At 46.0% G+C, this 16,455-nt stretch overlaps 1 protein-coding gene across 1 annotated transcript in view; it reads left to right on the top strand.

Moving 5' to 3' along the window:
• The window catches only part of nyap2b (neuronal tyrosine-phosphorylated phosphoinositide-3-kinase adaptor 2b), a gene marked incomplete at its 3' end in the record, with an annotated part of 26,839 nt that extends 10,852 nt beyond the window's left edge, over positions 1–15,987 (top strand). Inside the window, exons 3-7 of the mRNA XM_080439851.1 lie at positions 1,776–2,074; positions 8,685–9,746; positions 13,867–15,219; positions 15,357–15,460; positions 15,715–15,987. Of these exons, the coding sequence (XP_080295977.1) occupies positions 1,776–2,074; positions 8,685–9,746; positions 13,867–15,219; positions 15,357–15,460; positions 15,715–15,987 (3,091 nt within the window). The remainder of the gene's footprint in view (positions 1–1,775; positions 2,075–8,684; positions 9,747–13,866; positions 15,220–15,356; positions 15,461–15,714) is intronic.
• Positions 15,988–16,455: the final 468 nt, after the last annotated feature.

Genomic DNA, 16,455 nt, shown 5'->3' with positions numbered 1-16,455 from the left:
GGGAGGGAGCAGGAGTCAGCAAAGACACACTATCGTCTCTGTCAGGTGGAAACCTAATAATGTCCAAAACTGTTACTTTTCAGGATTCAAATAAAAAAAGATCAGATCGACAAGCTCAAAATGCATCGCTTCGCATCGTGAGCTTGAATCTATTTTCACTTAAAAAACAAGCTTGCAGTCACTAGTGTAAAAATTGACCCAATGAATCCGGACCCAAATAACAAAATAAGAACAAGATAACACAGCCTCACGTTCTTTGAAGGTGCAATTGTATCGAGTACTAACTTTTTAGTATTGAGTATTAAAAATGGGTTGTTTTACAATTTCCTGTTTCTGTACAAATTTTTCAGATTTTCAGCGTACTCTAATTACTGTAAAATATATAATATACTGTATTATTTAAAGGCACTTACTAAAGTCTTAAGTCATCAAATAAAGTAACGCACGCACGCACGCACACACGCACGAACGCACGCACGCACGCACGCACGCACGCACGCACGCACGCACGCACGCACGCACGCACGCACGCACGCACGCACGCACGCACGCACGCACCACCACCCCTTCCCCAATTATCACCAGAGTCAGACATCATTAACACTCCATTCAGGCTAATCATCTGTTTAGACGGATCAATTGCGTCCAGGCCATGGGACCTCCATGGTGTCATTGTGTGTGTGTGTGTGTGTGTGTGTGTGTGTGTGTGTGTGTGTGTGTGTGTGTGTGTGTGTGTGTGTGTGTGTGTGTGTGTGTGTGTGTGTGTGTGTGTGTTGCAGCATTGTTGAACTCAAATCAAAGCCTTCCACTGAGAGACCCTCGACTGAGTCAGTGACACTAATGCACCGTCAGCAAACACACACACACACACACACACACACACACACACACACACACACACACACACACACACACACACACACACACACACACACACACACACACACACACACACACACACATGCAAAGCCTAACAAAATTACTTCACATATATACATACTGTAGAGAGATATGAATGTTTTTATACTTTAATATGTCTTTTTTTTTTATTGCATGTCTGTACTGTATTTGTTTTCTTCAGGACCCCAGGAAGCCTAGAGGCTCATTCTTGTGTCTCTAATGGATCTTTTAATAAACACACACGCACGCACGCACGCACGCACGCACGCACGCACGCACGCACGCACGCACGCACGCACGCACGCACGCACGCACGCACGCACACACACACACACACACACACACACACACACACACACACACACACACACACACACACACACACAGGCATACTATGGTGCCTTTGTATCTGGAGGTATGGAATGTTATGGTATAGTGTTGACTATAGTCCACACGGTACAGAAAGTACACAATGTTCAGGGGAAACTCCTTCGCTCATCTCCTTCACTCTAGAAAAGGCAGAATGACAGGTTTGTAAAATGTTAAATAATGTCACATTTTAGATGACTGCATTTGCTTTGTACTGTACGTTAAGTAATATTTGAGAGCATCTTGAAGTCTAAAGCACACGATGTGATGCTTCAAATCCCTTCACTCTGCCTTAGTCTCTCATCAAGCATCATGTCATTTATCATTCATAGTAACATCAATATTTCTGCTCCTTTCCCCCATCTCTGCTCTCTCCTCTATGTCTCTCCTTCTCTCTCTTTCTCTCTCACTTTCCCTCTCTCTCCCTATCTCCTGCTCTGCCCCCCCCCCTCTGTCTGTCTGTCTGTCTGTCTGTCTCCGTCTCTCTCTGTCTCTCTCCTTCCCAGGACGGGTGAGGATACAGCCACTGAAGGCAAGCACTTGCGCATGGGCTCCATGACCATGCCGGCCCCCCAGGAGCGCATGCCCGTGCCCCACCCGCATGCCCTGGCCTGCGGGCCGGGCTTCTCCGTGCGCTCCCAGTCCCTCCACTCTGTCGGCGGGGGCGAGGAGGAAGTGGGGAGCCCTACCAACAGGAAGCAGCCCCCGCCCAAGCCCAGGCGGGACCCGGCCACCAAGCTGAGCATGTCGTCGGAGGCAGTGGACCACAGTCCCACATCCACCTGCCGTGGGGAGCGATGTGACGGTGAGCGGTGCTGGCACTTCACAACACACTGCCCGGCTATATATAGCCGCTCCACAGCTCCCACTACAATGTATATGACATGACAGCTAGCTTTTCAGCTATTCAAACATACTTCACAGTTAGTAAACTGGACCTGAGTTGTCTCTATATATGGATGCTGGGGTTCAGGTGGTTAAGTGCCATGGAGAAGAGGTATGGTATGGCATAACAACAAGTGTTAATTGAAAATGTAACACATACAACAATACATAAATGTAAGACAAGAGGAGATAAAATGTAATCAAATTGTATTCCTAAGGCCCCTAAAATAACCATGGTTGACCAAAGTGCTGTACAAGATAAAAAAACAAAGCATTAACATAATATACACGTGCACCCACCTACGCTCTTCTATTTATACGGTACATAATATAAAATGAAATAAATAACATGGGCTCAGGTGAGATTTAAAGCCAGGGAAAATAACTGAGTCTTAAGCAAAGATTTAAAAAAAAAAACGTGAGAGGTTTAGTGACAGGCAGGGCTGCGAGTGCACACGCTCAAAAAGCACCTAACGGTATGTTTGTGCCACAAACACACGGGCTGGTCAGAACATGATGTGCCCAGAGTCTCTGAGGGCTGACCATTCTGCGGTGTGTGTCTGTCTGTCTTTCTGTTTGTGTGTGTGTGTGTGTGTGTGTGTGTGTGTGTGTGTGTGTGTGTGTGTGCGTGCGTGTGCGTGTGCGTGTGCGTGTGTGTGTGTGTGTGTGTTTGTGCGTGTGTGTGAGCTGGAGTGCAGGGTGTGCAGCGGCAATGCAGATGCATTCCAGAATAATCATAAAAACACACAGGCTGCTACAGCAGAAAGAGGTTACTGAAGGACAAAGGCATAAAAAAAACACAGAAAGATTAAAAGAGGATAAGTTGTAACCTTACTTGACCGCGCTCAGCTTTTTTTTCCCATCCACTGCCTGTAATGATCTACTACTAATGCCTGATTTATACCTAGTTGCGCGTGGGTGTCACGCACCGGAAATAGCTGATCTACATGCTCACAACCCGTCACAGCGTGACGAGTTGTGAGCTTGTGAGCTTGTAGATCGTCTATTTTCGGTGCGTGACAGCCGCCACGCAACTAAGTATAACTCAGGCTTTTATTCATTCAGGCTGGAGAGAGATCCGGGAGGGAGTGACCAGTCCAATTTATGATGTGCCGTTTGAAAACTAGCCATGTGGAAAATGCATGTCTCCCAACAGTTTTTAAAAAGAGATGGAAACATCTCCGTAGAAGTATAGCGGAGACTTGAGAGCATATTTGTTTATCATATGCCTGGTTGGTTGTCATTTCTGGAGCATACTGTCTGTCCCTCATGTCTGGAACGCTGCCTGAGTTCTCAGTGCTGAGAGTAATGTCCCGATGTGACCCGGTTCTTAATTTGGAACCCACTCCGCTGCGTGTTTTTGTTTTGTTTTGTTCGGGATCCAGCTCTAGTAACCTTCATCGCAGGCAGCAGATGGAGCAGCACGTTGCTGTTTTCCTGCAGCCGGTCATCGGCCACTCAGTCATTTGGTTAGTCCAAATCACCACTTTATCCCCCCCCCCCCCCCCTGGGCCCGCTGTCGAAGCTCATGCTCAGTGAGGCTAAAGGGAAGGAGATGACAACAAAACACAAACATAGTAGTGGGAAATTAAATTCTTTGGAAAACAGTGTTGAATACAAAATGCCAAAGTATAAGCACAATCATTTGGTTTAATAACTTTGCGTTCAGGTCATCATGATGGTCAAGCTTGTACATCTTTCTCACTTCAAAGTCAAGGTTCAAAGTCCCAGCTTTATTTTATCTCCAAAGATTAATTTCTCCCGTATGCTCCTCTCTCTCAATCCACAACACAATACACAATGACATACAAAAAAACTACTAGATGCATAGATAATACTTGGATTGTCATAATAAAGGGATGTCATGACACAACACAGTGGGGTGTAAGGATGTGCACACAGGCAGCCGGAAGCGACAATAAATAAGCATAAAAGAAATAACATGCTTCTTTGGCTGTGGATTAAAAAAGAGGACATAATTGCAGTATCGTACATCAACTCATTGTTAGAAACATCACTGCTGGATACAACATGAATTCACAGTGCTGAAGGACTGTTTGCATAAATAAACCACAGATAAACAGGTTGCTCAGGGGAAAGACAACAAAGCACATGCTGGACATTAGCCACTTAAACCCTCTATACTTGGTAAACACGAGTTGCCACGTACTTATTTTTTTCCCCTCTACACCAAATCTCTTGACCAAAAAACAGCCGATCTACTGTAGATCTGCTATTTTTTGGCGAACATTTCTGCCAAGGGCTCAAGTGGTTAAAGGGAGCCTAAACAAGCACTGTAAATCTAGCAAGATATTTTTTAATATTGTAGCCCTCAAATGGAGGAGCCGTGTGAGAGAAACTCACAGTTTTTTGCAGGCGGCTTTGACTGAATTGACTCTGTTTCAGCTTGGATGCTGGGTTGCCAACGTGATGTTTAGGGAGTCAGCCAAGCCTGCCTTCAGATTGGTGGGGATCTCTCTGTGTGTTGCACAGCCTGCCTTCAGATTGGTGGGGATCTCTCTGTGTGTTGTTGCACAGATCTTCCATGGGCGCCACGGCAACCGTCCCACGGAAACAAGACCCCCTGCAGCCCGGCCAATCACAACGTCGCTAGGCGTCTCCGGCCAATGCGGCTGCGAGAGATGCAGAGCTCTGAGGCTGCCCGGGCCAATGGGAGCGCGAGTGTGGGGGTGTCCCTATGGCTGAGGGGAGGGTTGCGTGCTCGGTAGCCGGGACTGTAGCGGGAAGGGGAGGGGCTTGTCAGAGTAGAATTCATTCAGGAGGAGCGATTGACCTAGATTCTGTTTCCCCAGGAGGAGGAGGAGGAGGAGGAGGAGGAGGAGGGGGGTAAACACACCCGCTACAGGGGGAGGGGAGAGGGGGAAGAGAGAGAGAGAGCAAGAGATGGATAAAGGATGGATTCATCATCAGTGCTGAAACACATCACAAGATCCATGGTGCATCTCTGTTAACACACGTGCACGCGCACACGCACGCACACGCATATCCATGCAGTCACACACACACGTTTGTATTACTATACTTGTGAGGAGGATAAGTTTAGGGCGGCATCGGAAATAGCCCACAAATTACTGATCTACCAGCTGTGCGCTTGTAGATTGGCTATTTTTTGGTGCACGACACCAGCGTGCAACCTAGTATAAATCAGATATATACTAACCCTAACCCTAACCCTAACTGTTAAAGCCAACTTCTAGATACATAATCCTAATCCCAAACCTGAATCTTTACCTAATTGTAAGAGTAGCTCTAACAAAAAAAATTGTGAGGACCAAGAAAATGGTCCTCACATTGTCTATTTGTCAAATTCAACTATACTTGTGGGGACATTTTGGTTCTCACAAGTATAGTAAATAATGTACGCATGCACACACGCATGCACACACGCATGCACTCGCTCTCTCTCTCACACGCACGCACGCACGCACGCACACACCGCACGCACGCACGCACGCACGCACGCACGCACGCACGCACACACACACACACACACACACACACACACACACACACACACACACACACACACACAGAGTACTCAGATTAAACAAACATGGACACACTTCATCAACCCAGTTTAAACACACACCAGGAGCACATCTCATTAACATGCCATTAGCCGGGTTAATTAACCAGGTTAATGGGAACCACCTTTGGACTCTCAATGGAAAGGCACGTTCAACAGGCAAACATGTACAGTATCTGCAGATGCTCTTTATTCATCCCTGTATAGACATGAATCCTTTGAAATACCAGAAGACTGACGCCGATACCTTTGAAATACCAGTTCAAAAGCCACATGATCACATCTCTCAGTGGTGGAAAAATTATTTTGTAGAAGTACTCTGTCACAAGTAAAAAGCCCTCCTCTTCAAAATCTGAGTAAAAGTACAAAAGGCTATTGGTATCAAAATGTACCCGCAATCGTTATTGTGTTCATCACATTATTGTTGCACCTGGTATACAGTAGGTAGGGCTGATTATAATTACTTTATGTGCTGTTGGGTAGCTTAAAGGGCTTAAAGATATACAGTAACAGCACTGGTTCTGTGGACCCCCAGGGGTCCTCCTTGGCAGTTGGGAAGTCATGGATCCTCCTCCTCTTCGGCTCTGAAGTCACTCGGGTCCATTTGATTCCATCTATACAGTACACTTTCAGAGTGATCACAAATTAGCATGATGGTTTTTCCTTTGTAGATTGTGGTCCCAGAGATAAGAATCATATCAAATGAGGGTCTGTGGCCTAATGCATATGAAGTTGGGGTCCCTTGAAATTAAAATGGTTGAGAACCACTGCTAGTGTATATAGATTATATATATCTATTAAAAAAAAGACAAAAGTACAGAATTGGAGTCTTCCTGTCTCTCTAGCTGTCTAGTCAACCAAAAATAGATTTTCAGGTCGAGATGCCAATTTGATCCAATCAGGCGAAATAACTTTTGCAGGATACAGGATAAACAAGTGCAATTGTATGCCCATTAATGGGCATATACTGAACATCAAGGATCTCCATATATAGTAATAAAAGGGACATGGACTGACAGATACAGAGATCTCCATATATGGGCATATCAGCATGCCATATATATATATATATCTTTTCCATGCCTTTATTGATAGGATATGATAGTAGGCTGACAGGAAACGGGGAGAGAGATGGGGGTGACATGCAGGAAAGGCAGTCGGGATCGGGACTCGAACCCGCAACGCGCTGTCAGGCTACTTTAGAGCCTGCCTGGACCGCTATGCCAGCTTGTTATCTGATTGAGGTTAGCGGTACTTTAGTCTGTTGAAGTGTGAGGACAGACCAAGGCAGAAAGACAGCCTTGTTTTTTTCCCGTTAGACCCACCAAGATGGCATAACCGGAAATGTGTGTATTCGACGTGTGCCCCAGTTTGGCTTGTGTGTAATGTGTGCGTGGGAATGTGCTCTCTGTGCATGTGTGTGCGTGCGTAGTGGATGCTGTCGTGACGCTGGTGAGTCATACGCTGCCGGGAAGTGTGCATGTGTCTGTACCATCTGGCATCTGAATTATTAAAGGTGTAAAATCTGCAGTTTGAAGATTTTAGACACGGTCCGGCTCTTAACTACACTTTACCCAACCCCCCCCCCCCATCATCAGGAAACAGGGACAGTGCTTACCGGAAGACCTCAGTTGGCTGACCTAGAAATACCACACATGCCAAGATACAGCTATTCTAGTACTGTAGTGCTGTGGTTCTCAAACATTTGAATGTCAAGGACTCCCAAATTGGTAGTTATTTGTCTGCCGAAACCTATTTGAAAAGATTTTGTTCCAGGGACCCTCAAGATTTGAGTAAAAAGAAAATCAAAATGATTCCTTTTTATGTTAAGACTTTTCTAAATTCAAAAGTAGCATATCTACATGCAAGTGAGCTGCTATTTTTGAATAGCCCAATAAGAAATAGGGTTAAACTGGTTAAACTGATTTTGATGCTATAATAACTCATTTGGCTGCGGGGGACCCCCTCTCACCCTCTCAAGGACCCCTGGTGGGCCCTCGGACCCCACCATGAGAACCACTGCTGTATAGTGTGCCTGCGTACGCTTATCACCATTGTGAATGTATGCTGTTCAGTACAGCGCTAACTAGCCTACAGGAATACTATAGTGTAGCACGGCTTCACTGCACCATGTCTAAAGAGATTCACACGGCAATGCCACGTCACCGCTATCAGAAAGAAGCACCCCGCTGCGTGACCCACTTACTGCACTCGCGTACTGCTTCACTGACGTATATGCTGTACATCGTTGCTGTCGGGCAGAAACCTCTTATCTCCATATATTGTAACCGTTTGTGTTTTTTCGTAAATCAACGCCCTACTTGATCACGCTACAGCGTCACACAAGAGCATCAAAAACAGCAGATCCACAAGCTCGGAACGCGGCGCTTCGCAGCGCTTGAGCTTGCCAATCTGCTATCTTTGAATTTGAATCCTGAAAAGTAACAGTTTTGGACATATGAGGTTTCCACCCGACAGAGACGATATATACAGTGACCTAGAAACATGCATATGCCTCAACTATTCCCATATCTGATTCAAGATATCGCTCTCAGCTAGTAGTACGCACGTTGGCCTACATCTGACCCGAACATACAGGCACAGGGAAGTGGGAAATGTAACGTCGATGCACACTTTGATTCGTCAAATGTGCGTCAACCATTTATTGGCGTTATGACAGGGAAGCATGTGTTATGTGGCGGAGCAGCAGCAACAGACATAATGTAACGTGTGTTCATGTGTCATTATCACAAATCATATGCAGTAAGGATTCATTGTCGGGAAATATTAAACCTGTGGTTGTCAAAGTGGGGTCCAGGGACCCTCAGGGTTCCTTGAGGGGGTTCCAAATGGACAAGTCTGTTACTCTGAGAATGTACAAATGGAACCAACATTTGGTTCCATTTACATACTCTTAGTCATATAATACAGTATATCAGTTAGCATTATATATGTGCTAATGGTCACATGTCACTTCTTTCAGCAGCTCAAGGATGCAGTGAGGACTGCCGCAGGGTGCCGCCCCCCAAACCCAAGAGGAACCCCAACACTCAGCTCAGTGTCTCCTTCGACGAGTCCTACATCAAGACCCACGGGTGCTCCTCCAAACCCCTGCACCATGTCACCTCTCCCTGTGAACGCTACGTATCGCAGAGCGACGACAGCCCCACGGACGACTGCGAGGACGAGCCCGTTTACATCGAGATGGGCGGCATCGACGTCGGCGGCCGGGAGCTTTCGAGGAGCGAGGACGAGGAGCCGGGGGAGTCGGTGTACGAGGAGATGAAGTATCCCATCCTGGACGACATGGAGTATCGAAGCGACCCTGTGGGCTGTCGCTCGGCGTGCCCCACCCCGGCGCCCTACGACCCTGAGCCCCTCAGTCGCTGCTCCACGCCGCGTAACATTCCCCTCTGTGACATTCCCGCGCCATTCCCTAACCTGCTCACCCACCGGCCACCGCTCCTGGTGTTCCCCCCGGCTCCGGCTCAGTGCTCGCCCAACTCGGACGAGTCTCCTCTCACTCCTATGGACGTCACCAAGCTGCCCGTGCTGGAGAGCGAGTCCTACAGCAAGTCCCCGACCTCCTCCGCCGAGCCGCCGTCCTCCGCCCGCCTCCGCAGAGAGCTCACCGCCACGCCGACCCTCACCGTGTCGGGACGCTCCTCTGCACCTCCTCTGCCCTGCACCCTCTACAAATCATCCGCCTCGTCATCCTCCTATCAGCGCAGCCACTCGGCGTGCCCGTCCCCGGTCAGCATGGGCCGCTGCCTGACGCCGCTTAGCCTCATGCGGACGCCCCCCTTCGACGCTCCCATGCCATTCCCCGGGGGTCTGCCGCGGAGCGCATCAGCCACCCCTCACGGGAAAGGCTCACCGCCACAGGACGGCGTGGGACGGCTCCACGGTTCCATGCAGAATGTGTCAACGGGACGGTCACGGACACCTACCAGTCCTTTGGATGAGCTGACCAACCTGTTCACTACAGGAAGGAACATGCTGAAGAAGAACACCAGCGGCAGGAAGTCCAAGGAACCCGGAGAGAGTGAGTGAACCCTCAGTCAGTCAGTCAGTCAGTCAGTCAGTCAGTCAGTCAGTCAGTCAGTCACTCAGTCAGTCACTCAGTCAGTCAGTCATTATTAGGTTACCTTCCTATAACCAGTGTTGATTTCGTCGACTAAAACTAATGACGAAAAATGATCGTTGACTACCTTTTTTCGCTGACGAAAACTAACAAAAAAACTAAGCTATGATGACTAAAACTAAGACTAAATATATTGACAATTTCGTCCACAAATAAAAACTAAACTAAAATGTTTGGGAGGGACTAGTGGAGAAGAGATCCAGTAGAACTAAGACAAGTCATCATGGCTATTTTTGGTCGGGTGTCACAGACCAAAAATAGTTGATCTACAAGCTCACAAAAACAAAATATTATGATATTTAGTCGACTAAAACTAGACTAAAAGTAAAAAAGTATTTTATTTTATACAGTACTTGGCACCCTCCTTCCCCCCCTACACCAAATATCTTTGCAGAAAATAGCTGAATTACAAGCTCACAACTTGTCGCATTGCGACGCATTGGCCTTCGGTGATAATTTAACTCAACCCTGTTATCAGCAGGGGAAACAAGTTAACCCATTTAGACCTGAGGCCGATTTTAAAAACGCCTTGTATTCAAAAATAATTATGTTGCTATATTGTCTCTGTCGAGTGGAAACCTCAAATGTCCAAAACTGTTACTTTTCAGAATTCAAATAAAAAATAATCAAAAATAGCAGATCTACAAGCTCAAAACACGTCGCTTGCGCCGCGTTTCAACCTTGAAGATATGCTATTTTTGATACTTTTGTGTGACGCTGTAGTATGATCAATTAGGGCATTCAATTTACGAAAAAATACAAGAAGTTAAAATAGGGAGATAAGAGGTTTCTTCCCAACAGCAATGATATACTGCATATAGCAACCACTACACATAGAGGTGTTCCCGACTTGAAAGGTATAACACTGTATAGGTGTTCCAGGTCTAAATGGATTGGTTAAAGCCTTGCCGAATTAGGAGGGGTGCCTGGTGGTTCAGCCAGTTGTGTGCACAGCAGTGGTGGGAAAAGTAAAAGTATCAATAATGTAATGTAGAAATACTCTGTTACAAGTAAAGGTCCGGAATTCAAAATGTAGTTTTCAAATAATTGTAGTGGGGTAAAAGTACAATATTTGCCTCTGAGATGTAGTGGAGTAGAAGTAAAAGTACTGTCAATTGGAAATACCTAAAAAGAAATTGTACTTAAGTACAGTACTTGATGTACATGTACTTAGTTACTTTTCACCACTGCTGCACAGACCATACATACAGTATGCTCCTTGTGAGCTCTAGGACCCAGGTCCTGACCCCTATAGTTGTCTGTCTTGTCTCTCATGTCTATCCCGTCTCTCTACACTGACCTGATCTGAAATAAAGTATAAAAATGTATCTTTAAAAAGAAAAGCATTGTAAAATTGGTGAGTAGCGTGTCCTGCATCACACGGTATTTATCTAGTGTTTGTAGCATCTCTGCAGTCTTTCCTGTAGTTTGATCTATAGGCCTATAGCCACGCCAACAGATCCCATGAATTAATCTGAAGGATTAGGGGCTAAAGCATTACGCCACCAGACAGCATTATTTTAAATATGTAAACATCATGTTTAAACGCCTCCCCACAAAACAGTCAAAACTACTGGAATTACAAATTCAAAGATGTAACCTGCACACCACCCTGAATAACTTAGAAAAGTTGCCTTAATATTTAGAAAAACATTATGTTTTTTTCCCCCCACTGTGATACAGGGGAGCCTGGTGCAAATACTGTTAACCATCAGTCATGAATTAATGCTTCCATTCTCATGCATAATGCAAATGATATATTTTCCTTCGGATGAAAAAGCTCTGGTGAGGCGATGACGAATTTTGAAAGTTTAATGCCCTAATGTAAAGGAATAAAAGATGAACCCCTGCTTGCATTCATGCCAGATCACATAACTGAGTGATTATTATTTATTTTTTAAGTACTCAGATATTTAACAATAAGTAAAAGTAGCAAGACACAATGTAGAAATACTCTGTTACAAGTTAAAGTCGTGTATTCAAACATTTTAGTTAAATTTGAGTAAAAGTATTGGCATCAAAGTATGTATGAAAGCAGGTCACGTACTAGTTTGTGAGGGTAAGGAGGAACTAAGTGTGTTAATGGGCTTACAGTATACAGTAGTAAATGAAAAGGGATCTATTCTAAATGAACCATGCATCATAAAATGACTACAAAGCGTACAATCGTCAATCCTTACTCAACTCTCATAGCAACCACAACGTAGCAACAGAGGCAGGGGGAGGAATCCCTCCTGTATCTTATTTGTAGATTCCCTCCTCACAGGTTATGCAGCCAATCACAGCTCAGGGCTACGCCTCCAAGGAGGGGACAAGCCAAAGAGTCCAAACTCACAACTCTATTCCTGATCAGAGCTTTTCTGTTGCTCCGTTCTGTCCAATCAGCAAGACCATCATGGTAACACCTGCTATGCATTCCATGTCTATACTGTGTTATAAACATACTTACAGTATTATGCATTATAAGCTGCTTATAATGCTGTATAATTATAGTTATAAGAACTGATTTGTAACAATAATCATAACACTTTATAAAGCATTTTGTAATTACTTAATTACTTGAGTATAAATGCATTGTAGTATACTTAAAACACTGTATAATTATAGTTATAAGCACTCATAAGTATTCATAATGCAATCATAACACATTATAAACCATTTTATAAGGACCCTTCCTATACATCCCATGATTTGTTTTCTATTGTAAGTTAACACCTGTGTACAGGTTCCACATGGGGCTCAGAGAATGACAGGTTGCCTGTGCTGTGCTCTTTGATTGGCTGTTTGCAAACAGCCGTACAGACTCTTACACATTCCACATGTTCGCGTGTACAAACCTCATGTAGCCTATATGCTAAATAGAGGTTAATGGTGTTTTCCTCTTTCACTGAAACGATGGAAGCAGAATCAGCTAGCATGACCCACTTACCAATTGGTTAATCACTACTCTCTCTCTCTCCCTCTCTCTCTGCCCCCCCCCCCCCACTCACACACACACACACACACACAAAGAGTAAAATCCTCAGTGTTCATTTAACTCTGAGAGTAAAAATGGATCAAATGGGTCCATTTCTACTTAAATGAGCACTGAGGATTTTATTGTGCACTCACATTCAAGTGGCATGTGTGACACAGGCATGTCAAGGGACCTCTGTAAATGGTACATGGCAGGCCATATACGGGTCAGGCATTAAAATCGATCATGCACATTAATTTGTTATTGGTGCACAGCATAATCTATATCTGTATTGGACCTTAAACGAATGTCATAGATGAGACGCTCTCTGCTTTTGGCTTCATGTTGATGAAATCTCCAGGAACATTCTATGTGTCTGTATGGTCTGATTTATACTTTGTTGGGTGCTGGTATCGCATGCCTTAAATAGCCTTGTTGTGAGCTTGTAGATTTTCACTGCGCGACACCATCGTACAATGGACTGCATTACTTATTTTGTGAATAGGAGAGAAAATGAAAAACAAACAGCTATGACAGTGATATTATTTTCCAAACCACTGATTACCATGCACACTTCATAGTACAACCAGAATAGACTTTAAAGGCCATGGGGTTCAGTGAGATGTGCAATCATATGAGCATTTTTCACTAGACAATATAAAAGTGAAAACCAATCAGTGACAATATCTGTCATTTGAGATATCTTGAGATATGTTGAAGTCATCAACAAATATGGAACCCAACAGCTGTAATGCCCACCAATTCAGGCAGAATACTAGTCTCACCCAGTCTCCTCTATCTACCAGAGTTGGTAGTGAGTGACACCCAGTGGTTATTTGTTGGTAATACAGTGACTCAAAGCTGCAGAACTGCACTGTAGTACTTGCTCATTCTTAGTTTATTTTGTATAAAAGGTATCTAATTTTATACTTATCGTTTACTTTTGGTCATGTTTTTTCATACAGCACATATTATTAATGTGCCATATGGCTAATTAAGAAAAAACTTGCATACAATGGGATGACCATAATGTACATTATCTGTCCCTTTGTCCTGTCCTTTCAGCCGAATCCAAGAGCAAGTCCCACAGCGAGTCCAAGCGTGAGGGCAAGGAACGCCACAGCCACAGCAAGGAGTCAAAGCAAGAGTCCAAGGAACGCCACAGCCACAGCAAGGAGTCAAAGCAAGAGTCCAAGGAACGCCACAGCCACAGCAAGGAGTCAAAGCGAGAGTCCAAGGAACGCCACAGCAAAGAGTCTTCCCACCGGCGGGACGGAAAAGACCGCAGCTGCAGTAGTGTAGAGCCACTGCCACACAGGCGTGACAGCAAAGACCGTGGCTGCAGCAGCGTGGAACCACTTCCTGTCTGCAGGGACAGCAGGGACCGCGGCTGCAGCAGTGTGGAGCCCATCCTCGTGAGACGCGACTCTAAAGACAGAGGCTGCAGCTCCGTGGAACCCATCCCTCTGATGAGGAGAGACTCCAAGGAGAGAGGGGGCAGCAACGGGGACCTGATGCCTCGGAGGGACAGCAAAGACAGGAGCGGTGGACACGGAATGGAGTCTTTAGTGAGACAGGACAGCAAAGACAGAGAGAGGCTAGATCTGCCCCCCGAGCTCTTACCGAGACAAGACAGCAAGGAGAGGATGAGGAACGGACTGGACTGCAGACATGAGAGCAGAGAGAGACTGCTGGATCCACCCCCTGATCTCTTACCCAGACAGGAGAGCAAAGAGCGCAGCAGGAACAGCGCAGACCCAAAACACGAAAGCAGAGCGCCTCCGGAGCTCCTGCCCCGACAGGACAGCAAAGAGAGAGCTAGGGGCGCAGTAGAGTACAGGCACGATGGTAAAGAGCACCCACCCGAGCTGCTGCCACGACAGGACAGCAAAGAGAGAGCCCGGAATGGCATGGAGCACAGGCATGATGGTAGAATAGACCAACCGCCTGAGATCCTTCCCCGGCAGGACAGCTCCAGAAGTGGCCTGGAGTGCCGGAGGAACAGCAAGGACCGATACGAGGGCCGGGATCGGAGCTGTTACAATGGAGCGGACCCCCCTCCGCCTCCCCTGCCCAGACAGGATAGTAAGGACCTGACCAGAACAGGCCTGGAGGTCAGACGGGACAGCAAGGACAGGAGTCTGAACGGCTCGGAGCAGCACCGTTATGACCCGAAGGACGCCAAGAGCCCCAATGGCTCTCTGGAGTACAGGCGCAATGCAAAGGAAAGAGGTTACAGTTCAACGGAGGCCACGCCCAGGCGAGATAACCGGGACAGAGCAAACTACAGCGTGGACCAATCAAAAGCACAGGAGAGGAATGGAGGAAGCACATCGGGACAGCAGTCGTCCACGGCCACACCTACTCGCCATGGGAGACCTGCCGGCAGCCCACCCATGGCGCTGGGATCAGGAAATGGTATGGAATTAATACATAACTGAACACGAATAAACGAATAAACATTTAGTTCAAATGCAAGATGTTTATACATTGTTTATGTTATTGGCATTTATTGAAGTCTATATAATGTGTGACTTTGTTATATTTCTCTGAAGAACTGAAACCAGCATCCAAGTATGGACGTTCGCCTTCCATGCCTGCCACTCCCTCTCCAATGGGGACGCCACAAAGGAAGGCAGCAGAAGCACATCAGAGTCCGGTAGGCAAATCTCCATCTGTCACTGATTAATTACATTTGTGGCACTCTGCATGGAAATCAGTACTCTTAGGCATTCATTCCACATTATTAAACACTTAACCACTTGGCTAGCTTTTTTCCCTTTAAACCAAATCTCTTCGCCAATCTACAAGCTCACAGCGCATCGCGTTTTGCGACGCGTTGTGAGCGTGTGAGCTGAGTTGTGTGGTTCTGGGGTGCAAGTGGTTAATTCTCTCCACCCCTCTCTACATTAGATGCCCCAGATGCCATGGATGTGTGGAGACAATACCATGCTGGAGCAGATCGAGAGGAAGCGCACCCTCTGCAAGGAGATTCGCTCCAGGCAACATCCGCACCTGCAGAGGTCTCTGGAGAGGCCCCCCGCTGAGAGGAACCAAGAGCGAAGTCAGTGCAAGCAAGAGAGCGCGCCCATTCACCCGGGATGGGGCAAGAGCAACGGGTCCAAAAAGATCCGTCCTCCCCCTTACCCCACACAGACCACTGTGTTCTGGGACACAGCCATCTGAGAGGAGCGACACTTACATCCCCCTGCCTCACCCCACCCCCCCCCCCCCTTCTCCTGTAGGCTGTGCTGATGGATCCCCGTGCACAGGGCAGCCAACGGGACTCGCTGATGTCAAAAGGACAATGGTGGTTACGTAGCAATATTTCTGCTTGTTCAGGTTGTCATGTTTTCTTATCATCACTGGTGATATTTGATATTTTTCTATTTCCTGTGATTGGATCCTTGTAATATACTTAGTAATGATCAATAGATATTTTCTAAATCAAATGGGGATTAAAAAGCAGTTAAAATGATGTATAGTTGATGTAGATGCAATCCAATGTTTGTTTTCTTTTTGTTATTTTTGTTTTGGTAATTTACATTTGAAAGCATAATCTATCAATACTTGTACTGTAGTAGCATAATGTTCTTATGCGTAACTCAATGATTTTCTTTTGTGCTGAAAAGCATCAAAATGAATGGACTCGAT

This window comes from Gymnoscopelus braueri (genome assembly GCF_963280865.1).
Source record: "Gymnoscopelus braueri genome assembly, chromosome: 10".
NCBI classification, from domain to species: Eukaryota; Metazoa; Chordata; class Actinopteri; order Myctophiformes; family Myctophidae; genus Gymnoscopelus; species Gymnoscopelus braueri.
The sequence above is the reverse complement of the archived record's forward strand: the minus strand, read 5'-3'. Positions and strand labels throughout refer to the sequence as shown.